Here is a 14,190-nt window from a genome sequence, read left to right as displayed (position 1 = left end):
TCCCTGCATGGAGCCTGCTTCCCCCTCTGCCCGTGTCTCTGCTTCTCTGTGTGTGTGTCCCTGATGAATAAATAAATAAAATCTTTAAAATAAATGAATACATAACATGGAAAAGAAGCAATAGCTAAGGGAAGGGATATAAACAAACATTTCATCTAAACCAATCTATTTATTGCTTCTGTTTATTGCTTCAGTATGTATAGTCTTCTCTGCTTTCCTCAAACTCTTGGAACTTCAAATTCCAACACGACCACTTTTTGAGATATTTTTAAGAACAAATATTTGCATTATCACCAGTTTTTTTCTCCCATGTTTTTAAAAACAGACTCCTTTTTTCTTTTAGGATTTATTTATTTACTTACTTACTTATTTATTTACTTATTTATTTGAGTGTGTGAGCAGGGTGAAGGGGGTAGAGGGAGAGAGAAAGGGAGAGAAGCAAACTCCCCAATGAGCGTGGAGCCTGAAGCGGAGCTCAATCCCATGACCAGGAGATCATGACCTGAACTGCAATCAAGAGCTGGAGGCCCAACTAACTGTGCCACTCAGGCATCTCCTCTACATTAAAAAAAAAAAAAAATTTTTTTTTTTTTTTTTTTTTTTTTTTTAGATTTTATTTGACACTGAGAGAGAGAACACAAATGGGAGCAGGTGTAGGAGGGAAAGGGAGAAGCACGCTCCTGGCGGAGCAGGAAGCCTGATGCACGGGTCTTGATCCTAGATCCCGGGGATCATGACCTGAGCCAAAGGCAGATGTTTAACTGACTGAGCCACCCAGGTGTCCACGTGTGTGTGTGTGTGTGTGTGTATACACATATATGTGTTTGTTTAATCATCATTCTCAGGTGTTTTTGTTGAATCAAACCTTTACATTTTGTTTAATAAAGTATGATATATTTTGACACATACGACTTTTATCATGTAGGTAGCATAGATTTTCAGCAAACCTTCAGTATTTGACTCTAAGGGAGAAAACTGATGTTTGAGGTGAAAAATAAAATCTAGAGATATCCTCCTTTAAAATAAAAATTAGCTAAGTGCCTCATCCCCAATTAAGGTATTAAATTACTGTGCCAAAGTCACACTTTTAGCATAGCTGATTAATAAACTTGTTGGGTCATTTATTTGATTCAGCATCAAGGAATTGTATCATCTCTTTGATGCTAGGTAATGCCACTTTAGGAACTTTGGACAAATCATGTAACCTTTTTTGGTTTTATTCCCATTATCAATAGAAAATGGGATTAAAGTTGATAATTATTTTTATACCCTCTAGCTATAAAATTTTATGGTTATGGAATGTGAAATTTGGGGAGCATTACTCATTTCCCAAAATTCGACACTAATATCAGTTTTGCACCTTTTATGTTGTGGTGAACTTTGGTTCACATATTTTAATGAACACAGTGACTTTTTTGATAGCTCTGGGATCCAAATGAAAAAAGAATTATAAAAGGCAGTTGGGGAAAGAATAGCTCAGTGCAGAAATGGAAAGCTTCCTCTTTGTTCCTGGAGCATCACAATGTCACATCCTTTGAATCTGTCGGTGTAAGCAAAATCCAGATGGTAAAGACGGAAGAGGACAGATTTTTGTGTCTTTTTATTTCTTTGTATCTGCTGGTCAGATGGGGTGAAGTTGGGAATGTTAGGTAACAAAGTGTAGATATGAACACAAAATTAAGAAAGTCCTTTTTGGAATTCTGGAAAATTATGTTCTATTCCAACAGAAATGAAGCAGAATTTCCAAAAATTACAATTACAGGTAATGATAAAGTTCAGTGCAAGATAGTTTTATTGATTAAAATTACATTAAAGAGTCAAATGATACAATTAATGAAAAAAGTTCTTTTTAATGAATGAAGTTGTAACTATCAAATTTCCATTCAAGACTGGAAAAGAAAGGAAGCAGCACACGAGTAATAAAATGGAAGGAGCAGAAAACATATATGATGATGCTGCTGCTGCTGCTGCTGCTCCTGCTCTTGGTACTGCTCTTGCTGTTGCTGCTGCTGCTGCTGCTGCTGCTGCTCCTGCTCCTGCTGCTGGACTAATTCAACAAAGAAAGACTGGAAAAACTGATAACCACCTGTTTCCTACTACGCAGAATGAAGATTCTGATAGGTAAGCCTATAGCAATATTTAAACAGTAGATAATTATTATTTTTCTATAAAACAAATTCTGTTTGGAGCTAATGTTCATGTTTAACACATTTTATATTTTTAGTAGAGATATTCCACCCAGGGTGCTAAACAGAAAAAGGCAAAGACCGGTAAGGTATCAAATTGTTTTGCAGGCATAGTGATAAATATTTAACTAAAAAAAAATAACCTAGGTTAGCAAATGTAAGGAAAAAGTCATTCTCATACACTGTTGTTAGGTGAAAATTGTCAGATCCGTTGCACCTGAATGGCTAAGTGGTTGAACGTCTGCCTTTGGCTCAGGTTGTGATCTCGGGGTCGTGGGATCGAGTCCTGCATCAGGCTTCCCATGAGGAGCCTGCTTCTCCATCTGCCCATGTCTCTGCCTCACTCTGTGTCTCTCCTGAATAAATAAATAAAAATCTTTAAAAGCGAGAGAGAGGAAGAAAATTGACAAATCCTTTCTGAAGAGTGATGTAGCAGTGCATTTCAAATTTCATATATGCTGTCCCTATATCCCAACGGCTTCATTGCCAGGAGTAGATCCTATAGGAAAACATGACTTGTGTCAACACTTAGACACACATATTCTAAGAACATTTATTATATATTATTATATTTATAAAATATGACAGATATATTAAGAATACTTACATAAACATGTTACATATATATGTTAAGATGATCTATCAAAAACTTGGAGGGAGTCTAACTCTCCATCCATAAGGAAGTAAGTTTTCACACCTATAAAATAATGCAGCATGTAACTATCTGAGAAAATGAATTTAGGTCTGCAGGGTTTTGATTGTTTAACAAATTTAAAATTTTTAATTTTATTTTTATTTATTCATGAGAGACAGAGAGAGAGAGAGAGAGAGAGAGAGAGACAGGCAGAGACACAGGCAGAGGGAGAAGCAGGCTCCATGCAGGGAGCCTGATGTGGGACTCGATCCCGGGACTCCAGGATCACACCCTGGGCTGGAGGCGGGCGCTAAACTGCTGAGCCACCCAGGGATCCCCCAAAGTATATTTAAAGTGTTTGGTTTGATGTCTTACAATAACTTTAGAATACTTTTAATATCTGCTGAGTTGCAAAGGGAAGTTACCTGCTACACTGGCACTCTACCTTATTACCAACAAAACTGCTAATTATTAGGTTTTTGGTTTTGGTTCCCAATGCACGAGTGCTCAAATGTTGGACTCTCAAATTGATCTGAATATTATTACGAAGAGATTTCACATGGCAACTTGTCCCATATTCTGTATAAACATTTGATCCCTATGCTATAAACCAAGAGGTTGTTAATGCAGTGAATCTTCTTTTTCAGGCACTTTGCATACAGGCTATTATTTTTCCTTTAAAAATGTTTTTAAGATTATTTATTTGAGAGAGAGAGTGTGTGAGTGCAGGGAGCGGCAGAGGCAGAGGGAGAAGCGGGGAGCCTGAAGTGGGGCTGATCCCGGGACTCCAGGGTCATGATCTGAGCCGAAGGCAGACGCTTTACCGACTGAGCCAACCAGGCGCCCCTTATTCTTCCATTTTAAAGAGCATATATTTCAACATGCACCACATCAAATTTTTCAATAGTGACTTCATATTATATAATCTTTGAAAATTCACTTTCCATTAATTCTAAACACAGTGGATCTATTAAAACATAAGTCAGATTATGTCCTCCTCTGCTCAAAACCTAATGGCCTCCCATTCACTCAAGTTCTTTCTAATAGCTACAAGGCCTTATGTGACTTGTTCATCTCGGGTCCCTCCCTATCCTTTCCTCCCTCTGTCTCTCTGATTTGAACTACTTTCTATCCCTTTCCTTCTGTTCAGCCACACTTGAATTTCTCACTATTCTTACCCCCCACCCTCATTATAAACACTTCAGGCATACCTCTGTACTTGCTATAAACTCTCTGGGGAGTGCTTTTCTCTCAGGTATCCTCATGGCTTACTCCTTGCTCCCTCTTTTTCTCCCTGGTTTTTGCTTCAAGGTCACTTTCTCAGCAAGGCCCTTCTTGGTTTATCCTGACTAGTATTTCGACCACCCCTTTTGCTACAACACATTGAAATTTGATTTCTCTGCTTTAGTTTTTCTCCTCTCATACTGTGTAGTTTATTGTTACTATGTTTACTATCCTCGTGAGTAGGGTTTTTTCTGTTTATGGCCGTGTCCTCAGTGCTTAGAGAACATTCTAGCATATATAGTGCTATTCAATAAATGTTTGTTGAGTGAATGGAGTTTAACTAAACCATGTGTATTGTTTTTAACATAATACCAATTCTCACTTAAACAGAAAGAACGGTTGGCATGGGTCCATTTTGACAATTTAACCTGTCCGTTATCTGCATTTTGTGGATTATTTGGGCCTAATCTTGTGGTTACTTGCTACTTATTCTTTTACTGGTATTTATGTTAGTTTTAATTATAGTAGAATGGAACAAAGGAAGAGCAAACTTCATTTATGTTTCATTAAGGAAAATGAAATATGGTGGTAAATTATTATAGGACTTTAAACATTTTTGCCAGAGGATATGAGCCCTCAATATCTGAAATATAAAGGTGAAGTCGGAATTTACTGCTGACTAATAAGAGGGAGCTATGCTGGCCACTTACAGTCTTTTCTGACAGAGTAGTCTTCGCTTTCTATATACAGTTTCAGGAAAAGTGGAGTTTAAGACTTGGGAGACTTTCAGAGAATTAAGTGGTTTGTCATCATCTGAAGCCACCATGGTAATTTGGGTAAGACTGTTGTTGATTGGTTGGCACTCAAGGCATGCGTATTGGAGTGATTTTGTCCCACATTGGCTATACTTCATGAGGGAGAAGCTGACATTGGTTGGCTAGTGAGTGAGGACAGATGGCATTGATCATTACAAACATTTAAAACTGGTTCTGATGGGTTCTCGTTACCATGGCTGCATGTTAGCATTCCCCCGCCAACATAACTTTGAGGTGTCTTTAACCAGTTGTTTTCTATTTAAAAGTTGCTTCTATTAACTGTTTTCAAAATGAAAGCTATTTCGTATCCATAATTACAGATTTACTTCTGAAATTTGGGTCGAGAAGAATTGTTTAATAATTGCTTTCAGGAAGATCCATCTTTTTTGGATGTTTAATTTAACTAGAAGAGTTATCTGTATGGCAGTTTTAAAACAGTAATTGCTGGTTTTGTTTTTGTTTTCAGTGCCCTAAAGTTATTCAACCGATAATCTCCTATGGGAAAATTCAGTCTTTTTGTAAATTTACATAGCTATATGCTCATAATATTTTCTTGCATGCATTTAGTCCATGAAAAAATATATATAATTTTCTGTTGGTAAATCTAGCTTTTTGTATTAGGATTAGATACTAGGCTAAAAGTATGCACAAGTTACCAAAACATTTTCTTTTTCTTTGTCCCTTTAAAATTATTTTTAAAAATGTATTTATTTGAGAGAGAGAGAGAGAGAGAAAGAAAGAAAAAGAAAGAAAGAAAGAAAGAAAGAGCGAGCAAGTGGGGAGAGAGAGAAAGAGATGGAGAGAGGATCTCAAGCAGACCTGGGGGTGATTCCACGACCTTGAGATCATGACCTGAGCCAAAACCAAGTCAGACACTTAAACTGACTAAGCCCTTCCAGCTATTCATTAAACTTCTCATTTTGTTTATGTAGTGTATTCCTCATTTTATTGAATTAACTGTTTTTTAAAGATTTTATTCATTTATTTTAGCGAGAGAAAGTGTGTGAGCTAGGGGGGAATAGCAGAGGGAGAGGGACACTGTGCTGAGTGTAAGCCTGATGCAGGGCTCAATCTCATGACCCTGAGATCATAGCCTGAGATGAAATCAAGCGTCAGACACTTAATTGCCTGACCCACCCAGGCACCCCTGAATTGGCTTTTTGTGTTTTCTGGTAGCTCCTTGAATTTCCTTAAGACTGAGATTTTGAAATCTTTCTTGGATAAATTACAGATCTCCACGTGTCTGAGATTGATTACAGGAAGATTATTGTAATCCTTTGTTGGTGTCATATTTCCTTGATTTTGTCATATCCTTTTGCATTGCTGTCTTTGCCTTTGAAGTAGCAGTCACCTCCTCCAGTCTTTAATGACTACCGCTCCCATGTGTCCAAACCTGATTGTTTTGCTCTGGTGATGTGCTAGAACTTCTCTACAGGAAAGCTGGTTTTCCACGAAGACTCTCTACCCCCATGGGTGATTATCTAAGTGTTTTCCAGGGGCTCCCAGATGGTGGCTGTGAGGGTGAGGGTGGCGCCAATTTATGGGCTTTTGCCGGATCCACAGCTGGGTGTGTAGTGCGTATGCCTGTTACCCGATGCATGGGCAGATGAGACTTTTCCCCCGTGCCTTGGTGAATGGCACTTGATTCCACAGGTCCTACACAGGCAGTTTTGTCCCCACAAATGACATTGTATCATAATTGTATATGTGTATTTCCTTGCATATGGTTGCACTTCATAACTGTTCTATGAATTAATAAATGAATTCAGATGGGTAACAGATGTTTACAAAAATTTTTTTTTATTCCTTACCAGTAAAATTATTAGAAAATATTGGCTTTCTAATGGATATTTTAACTGGATTTTTGTTTTAAGTAATGATCCTGGTTTGTCTATCATGGAAATAAAGAAAGATAAAAATGTAAAGTGGGCATCAAAAGCATCTGTGATTACACCAGGCTTTGAGGAGGCCGATTCCCTAACTGGTAGTCTACTACGAGTGAGTAATGACAACAGTCTAAGTAAAATGGATCAGGATGAAAGAAGGTAAAATCCCATAAATTCTTTATTTCCCTCTGAAGGAACGTTAACTATGATTATTATATAAGTAAAACACTGTAATATAGTGTCGTACAGGCTGAGGGAAGAAATACTCAAGTATATCAAAAACACCACTTGAAAGGTTAGGATGAGGAGGAGTGACTTTTTTTTTTAAGATTTCATGTATTTATTTGTGAGAGACAGAGAGAGAGAGAGAGGCAGAGACATAGGCAGAGGGAGAAGCAGGTTCCCTGTGGGGAGCCCAAAGCAGAACTCGATCCCAGGACCCCCAGATTAGGATATGAGTTTTGTGGTAAGAGGTTGTTTATTTAGAATCAGTTCCACCGTGCAGTATTCTCATATAATTGAATATTCAGATACTATCCTTCATCGATTGAAAAAAAAATATATATATATATATAATAGTAAATATACAGACACATAGGCGATTCTGAATAGAACTAATCATTTCTTGATAGGTTTTAAGGTATTCAGTACCTTTGACAGTATCATGAATAGCTATGATTTTGTGAGGGGCTTTGGAGTATCTGATTATATTAAGTTAATATTTGTTTAGGTTCTGGGGAAAGGGGAATGGTTTTGTTTATTTACAATATGTTTATTTACGGGATCCCTGGGTGGCGCAGCAGTTTGGCGCCTGCCTTTGGCCCAGGGCGCGATCCTGGAGACCCTGGATCGAATCCCACATCAGGCTCCCGGTGCATGGAGCCTGCTTCTCCCTCTGCCTATGTCTCTGCCTCTCTCTCTTTCTATGTGACTATCATAAATAAATAAAATTAAAAAAAAAAACAATATGTTTATTTACAATTGAAAAACTATTCATCTATCATAGATTATTACTTTTGGATTATAAAGTTCTAAATTACAAGAGCCACGGTTACTGTACCAGCAGCGTCATTGACACATATTGTGTGCTTCATGAGTAATTGTTGAATCCATGAATGAACATTTGAATGAGTAAAGGAATGCCCATTAATGAACTTCTTTAGACGAATTAAATCTTTAGTTTATTGAAAGTAGATTTTCAATACTGCCTAGGTATGAAGTGTTTTAATTAAAAAAATGTGTGTGGGATGCCGGGGTCGCACAGCAGTTGAGTGTCTTGCCTTGGGCTCAGGGCGTGATCCTGGGGTCCGACACCAGGCTCCTTGTGGGGGAGCCTGTTTCTCCCTCTGTATGTCTCTGCCTGTCTCTCTCTGTGTGTCACTCTAGTGAAGGAATAAATAAATAAAATCTTTTAAAAAAATAAAAAATTAAAAAGGTATGTAAGATTCAGAAATTATTTCTAGAATAATTATAGCTAGAAATGGAATAATACTATAGATTCAATTGGTATCACATTACTTAGAAATACTTAACTTACTTTTACCACATATTTTAAAACACATGTTTGGAAGGGACATTTCCTGGACTTGAGTTCTGGGTGGTCTGCTCCTACCAGGTGTATGGGCTTGGGGAGGTTCCTTAGAATTTCTGTGCCTCATTTGCTTCCTGTGAAAAGATACCCAGTATAATTGCCTGCTTCATACGGTTTGTGTAAGGCCTAAAAACCCTTTAGGATATGTAAACTGTCCCAAATAATGCATAGTAGTTGCACAGTAAAACTTCAAAACACTAATATCACGATTATTTAAAAAGGGCTTATGTCATTAAAAAAACAGTTTGCACTTTCCAAATTGATTTAGTGAAAACTTGTTTTTATTGAAAATGACAACAAAAAATGTGGTATATTTACCCCTATCAAATAATGTAAGTAACATTATGATTTTCCTTTACTTTTGCAATTTTGATCTAAATTTAATACTTTGTTAATATTGCTATTAATATTGCTTAGATATGCTTTAAATATTCTTTGTATTTTAAGTATTTAATATTTTCCTGAAAAGAATCCTTCCTCTTTTTAGACCTGCAAAGAAAACATCTAAGGAAAAGAACAAGGTAGACAAACAAACAAAATATATAATTCTATTTCATTTATGATATATTTTTATTATATTATAATTCTATTTCATTCATGATATATTTTTATTATATTATTTTGATATTTCATATTTATCAGAAACATTATTCCGTGGTAAAAAAAATTACTTTATGAAACGCATAGTGAAAAAATGAAAATTTTCCTTTGTTGTATAGACATCTGCTGTGAAAAAATTATTCAGAAACACCAATTATTGATAAAGGTCTTTTTGATAAAAATCAGTTCTTTTAAAAAGTACCTATTTTTTTGCTTTTATAAAAAGATGGATATTTATCATCTTTCTACACTTAGTATATTTTATAAATATTTGGATGACATTTTGAAATAGTATTATTTATTTGTAGGTCAAAAAGCAAGTGAATTCTGCGGAGCATCTTGATGACGAGCATCTTGATGACTTAACTCAGTCATCTGAAGCAGCTTCAGAGGATTGCAAGTTGCAATACTCTGATTATAAGAGTTCCCTGTTGCTCATTGAACTTGGCATGGATTGTAAAGGTAGGGCCGTCGTATAAATATAAAGCCTTTTTCTGTATATATGGTTGTAGTAATATGTGCACATCTCGTCTAGTGCTGCGCCACACAACACTGAGGAGTTATAGAGCTACTCATCTCAGAAGTATGTTTTATATTAAAATAGAGAACTATTGAATACTCTCAGCCAAAGAACTATAATTTCCATTGTGGTTGTCCACGTGGGAATGGCACACTTGATGTGTTTGTGAACTCTGCTTCTCTTCTGTGTCTTCACCCAAGGTCAGGTTACCATTATTTTTCTCCTAGATTACTGAGCTAACCTCAGGACTGTTTTCCCTGCCATTCCACCTCTCGGGATCTTGGTGTACACTGCAACCATAATTACTATACATTTTTAAAAATTTACATTTCATCACGTTACCCCCTTGCTTAAAGCTTAGCTATTACTACTTAATGCTATGAGGTGAAAGACCATAGGCCACTAGCTTCATCTTGTATGGTTTCATATCCATCTTTCCATCCATGTCTCAGCCACTGTCTTAGATGATTTTTCATATAATAGAGGCTTTCTTTCTCCAACAGCCCTAGTTAGGTAAACTGCACGTGTATGAAGTATACAATTTGATAGTTTTGTCATATATATACACATGTGAAACCATAACTGTAATTTAGACAGTTAACATATCCATCACTCTTAAGTCTCCTGTCTCTTCATATTGCCTTATTATGAAACTGCCAAATTGTTTTCTAAAGTCATTGTACTATTTTCTAAACCCACCAGCAGTGTGTGAGGGTTTCTAACTCCTCCATCTATATTTATCAGTACTTAGTATGATCAGTTTTTTAATCGTAGCCATGGATGGGTATGGTGTATATATGTATACACACACACACACACACACACATAAATACATATATATGTGTATAAATATATACATTTATGGTTGTAATATACATTTCCCTAATAACTGATAATGTTGAGCTTATTTAACATCTGTATATCTTCATTGAGCTGTCAAAATTTTTGTCATTTAAAAAGTTAGGTTTATTTCTCATTTGTCAAGTGTTGATAAATCTTTGTTTTTGTTTTTGATATCTTATTATTTTTTAAATTGGAGTTCAATTTGCCAACAGATAGCATAACACCCAGTGCTCATCCCATCAAGTGCCCCCCCTCAGTGCCCATCACCCAGTCACCCCAACCCCTCGCCCACCTCCCTTTCCACCATGCCGTGTTTGTTTCCGAGAATTAGGAGTCTCTCGTGTTCTGTCACCGTCCCTGATATTTTCACTCATTTTCTCTCCTTTCCACTTTATTCCCTTTCACTATTTTTTATATTCCCCAAATGAATAAGACCATATAATGTTTGTCCTTCTCCGATTGACTTACTTCACTCAGCATAATACCCTGCAGTTCCATCCATGTCGAAGTAAATGGTAGGTATTTGTCATTTCTAGTGGCTGAGTAATAATCCATCATATACATAGACCACATCTTCTTTATCCTTTCATCTTTCGAAGGACACCAAGGCTCTTTCCACAGTTTGGCTACTATACATTGCTGCTATAAACATTGGGGTACAGGTGTCCCGGCGTTTCACTGCATCTGTATCTTTGGGGTAAATCCCCAGCAGTGCAACTGCTGGGTCATAGGGTAGATCTATTTTTAAGTCTTAGAGGAATCTTCACACAGTTCTCCAGAGTGGCTGCACCAGTTCACATTCCCACCAACAGTGTAAGAGGGTTCCCTTTTCTCCGCATCCTCTCCAACATTTGTTGTTTCCTGCCTTGTTAATTTTCCCCATTCTTACTGGTGTGAGGTGGTATCTCATTGTGGTTGTTGTTTCTTTTTCCCTGATGGCCAGTGATTCGGAGCATTTCCTCATGTGCTTGTTGGCCGTGTCTATGTCTTCCTCTGTGAAAATTCTGTTCATGTCTTTTGCCCATTTCATGATTGGATTGTTTGTTTCTTTGCTGTTGAATTTACTAAGTTCTTTATAGATCTTGGATACTAGCCCTTTATCTGATAGGTCATTTGCCAATATCTTCTCCATTCTGGAGGCTGTCTTTTAGTTTTGTTGACTGTTTATTTTGCTGTTCATTTTTGCTTTGGTTTCTCTTGCCTTCATGGATGTATCTTGCAAGAAGTTGCTGTGGCCAAGTTCAAAAAGGGTGTTGCCTGTGTTCTCCTCTAGGATTCTGATGGATTCCTGTCTCACATTTAGATCTTTCATCCATTTTGAGTTTTTCTTTGTGTATAGTTTAAGAGAATGGTCTAGTTTCATTGTTATGCACGTGACTGTCCAGTTTTCCCAGCACCATTTATTGAAGAGACTGTCTTTTTTTCCAGTGGATAGTCTTTCCTGCTTTGTCGAATATAACTTGACCATAGAGTCGAGGGCCCATTTCTGGATTCTATTCTATTCATCTCTATTCTTTTTCATTTTCCTAGGTGTCTGTTTTTGTGCCAGTACCACACTGTCTTGATGATCACAGCTTTGTGGTACACCCTGAAATCTGGCACTTTGATGCCCCCAGCTCTGGTTTTCTTTTTTAATATTCCCCTGGCTATTCGGTGTCTTTTCTGATTCCATACAACTCTTCCGATGATTTGTTCCAACTCTCTGAAGAAAGTCCATGGTATTTTGATAGGGATTGCATTAAATGTATAAATTTCCCTGGGTACCATTGACATTTTCCCAATATTCATTCTTCCAATCCATGAGCATGGCATATTTTTCCATCTCTTTGTGTCTTCCTCAATTTCCTTCAGAAGTGTTCTATACTTTTGAGGGTAGAGATCCTTTACCTCTTTGGTTAGGTTTATTCCTAGGCATCTCATGGTTTTGGGTGCAGTTGTCAATTGGATTGACCCCTTAATTTCTTTCTTCAGTCTCATTGTTAGTGTATAGAAATGCCCCTGATTTCTGGACATTGATTTGGTATCCTGCCACACTGCTGAATTGCTGTATGAGTTCTAGCAGTCTTGGGGTGGAGTCTTTTGGGTTTTCTATGTACAGTATCATGTCAACCACAAAGAGGGAGCATTTGACTTCTTTGCCAGTGTGAATGCATTTTATTTCTTTTTGTTTTCTGATTGCTGAGGCTAGGACTTCTAGTACTCTGTTGAATAGCAGTGGTGAGAGTGGATATCCGTGTCTTGTTCCTGATCTTAGGGGTAAGGCTCCCAGTGCTTCCCCATTGAGAATAATATTTGCTGTGGGCTTTTCATAGATGGCTTTTAAGATGCTGAGGAATGTTCCCTCTATCCCTACACCCTGAAGAGGTTTGATCAGGAATGGATGCTGTAGTTTGTCAAATGCGTTCTCTGCCTCTATTGAGAGGGTCGTATGGTTCTTGTTTTTTCTCTTCTTGATATGATCAATCACATTGATTGCTTTACGAGTGGTGAACCAGCCTTGCATCCCGGGGATAAATCCTACTGGGTTATGGTGAATAATCTTCCTAATGTATTTTTGGATCCTATTGGCTACTATCTTGTTGAGCATTTTTGCATCTGTGTTCATCAGGCTTATTCTCTCTACCTCTCCTTTTTGGTGGGGTCTTGGGTTTTGGAATTAAGGGGATGCTGGCCTCATAGAATGAGTTTGGAAGTACTCCATCTCTTTCTATCTTTTGGAGCAGCTTTAGTAGACTAGGTATTGTTTCTTCTACAAATGTTTGATAGAATTCCCCTGGGAAGCCATCTGGCCCTGGACTTTTGTGTCTTGGGAGGTTTTTGATGATATCTTCAATTTCCTCCCTGGTGTTTGGCCTTTTTGGACTTTCTATTTCTTCTTGTTCCAGTTTTGCTAGTTTGTGGTTTTCCAGAAATGAGTCCCATTTCTTCTAGATTGCCTAATTTATTCGTGTATAGCTGCTCATACTAAGTGTTTAAAATCGTTTGTATTTCCGTGGTATTGGTGGTGATCTCTCCATTTTTATTTGTGACTAATTTGAGTCTTTTCTCTCTTGTTTTTAATAAGGCTGGCTAATGGGGATCCCTGGGTGGTGCAGTGGTTTAGCGCCTGCCTTTGGCCCAGGGCGCGATCCTGGAGACCCGGGATCGAATCCCAAGTCGCGCTCCTGGTGCATGGAGCCTGCTTCTCCCTCTGCCTATGTCTCTGCCTGTGTGTGTGTGTGTGTGTGTGTTTGTGTGTGTGTGTGTGTGTGTGACTATCATAAATAAATAAAAAATTTTTAAAAAATAAGGCTGGCTAATGGTTCGTGCATCTTATTCTTTCAAAGAACCAACTCCTGGTTTTGTTGATCTGTTTCACAGTTCTTCGACTCTCTATTTCATTGAGTTCTGCTCAAATCTTTATTAATTGTCTTTTTCTGCTGGGTGTAGGTTTTATTTGCTGTTCTTTCTCCAGCAACTTTAGATACAAGATTAGCTTTTACATATGGGTTCTTTCCAGTTTTTTGAGGGATGCTTATATTGCGATATATTTCCCCCTCAGGAGTGCTATTGCTGTATCCCAAGATTTTGAACAGTCGTATCTTCATTCTCATTAGTTTCCATGACTCTTTTTAATTCTTCCTGAATTTCCTGGTTGACCCTTTCATCTTTTACCAGGATGGTAGTTAACCTCCACATGTTTCCATTTCTTCTAATATTCTTCTTGTGATTTAGTCCTGTTTCAAAGCATTATGGTCTGAAAATATGCTGGGGACAATCTCAGATTTTTGTTATCAGTTGAGACCTGATTTGTGACCCAGTATGTGGTCTATTTTGGATAAAGTTCCTTGTGCACTTGAGAAGAACGTGTATTCAGTTGCATTTGTCTGTAAAGTTCTGTAAATATCTGTG

General features: G+C 37.5%; 1 protein-coding gene across 12 annotated transcripts in view; it reads left to right on the top strand.

Moving 5' to 3' along the window:
* Nucleotides 1-14,190, top strand: part of LOC119869194 (coiled-coil domain-containing protein 144B-like) — a 155,104-nt gene that overhangs the window by 103,869 nt on the left and 37,045 nt on the right. For 11 of the 12 annotated variants that reach the window (XM_038529935.1, XM_038529933.1, XM_038529934.1 and 8 more), the window contains 4 exons: nucleotides 1,889-2,121; nucleotides 6,734-6,904; nucleotides 8,824-8,857; nucleotides 9,245-9,398. In XM_038529935.1, the coding sequence (XP_038385863.1) occupies nucleotides 1,889-2,121; nucleotides 6,734-6,904; nucleotides 8,824-8,857; nucleotides 9,245-9,398 (592 nt within the window). The remainder of the gene's footprint in view (nucleotides 1-1,888; nucleotides 2,122-6,733; nucleotides 6,905-8,823; nucleotides 8,858-9,244; nucleotides 9,399-14,190) is intronic. The other variant, XM_038529937.1, reaches the window with a different exon arrangement.

This window comes from Canis lupus, chromosome 2, assembly GCF_011100685.1.
Source record: "Canis lupus familiaris isolate Mischka breed German Shepherd chromosome 2, alternate assembly UU_Cfam_GSD_1.0, whole genome shotgun sequence".
Taxonomy (NCBI): Eukaryota; Metazoa; Chordata; class Mammalia; order Carnivora; family Canidae; genus Canis; species Canis lupus.
The sequence above is the reverse complement of the archived record's forward strand: the minus strand, read 5'-3'. Positions and strand labels throughout refer to the sequence as shown.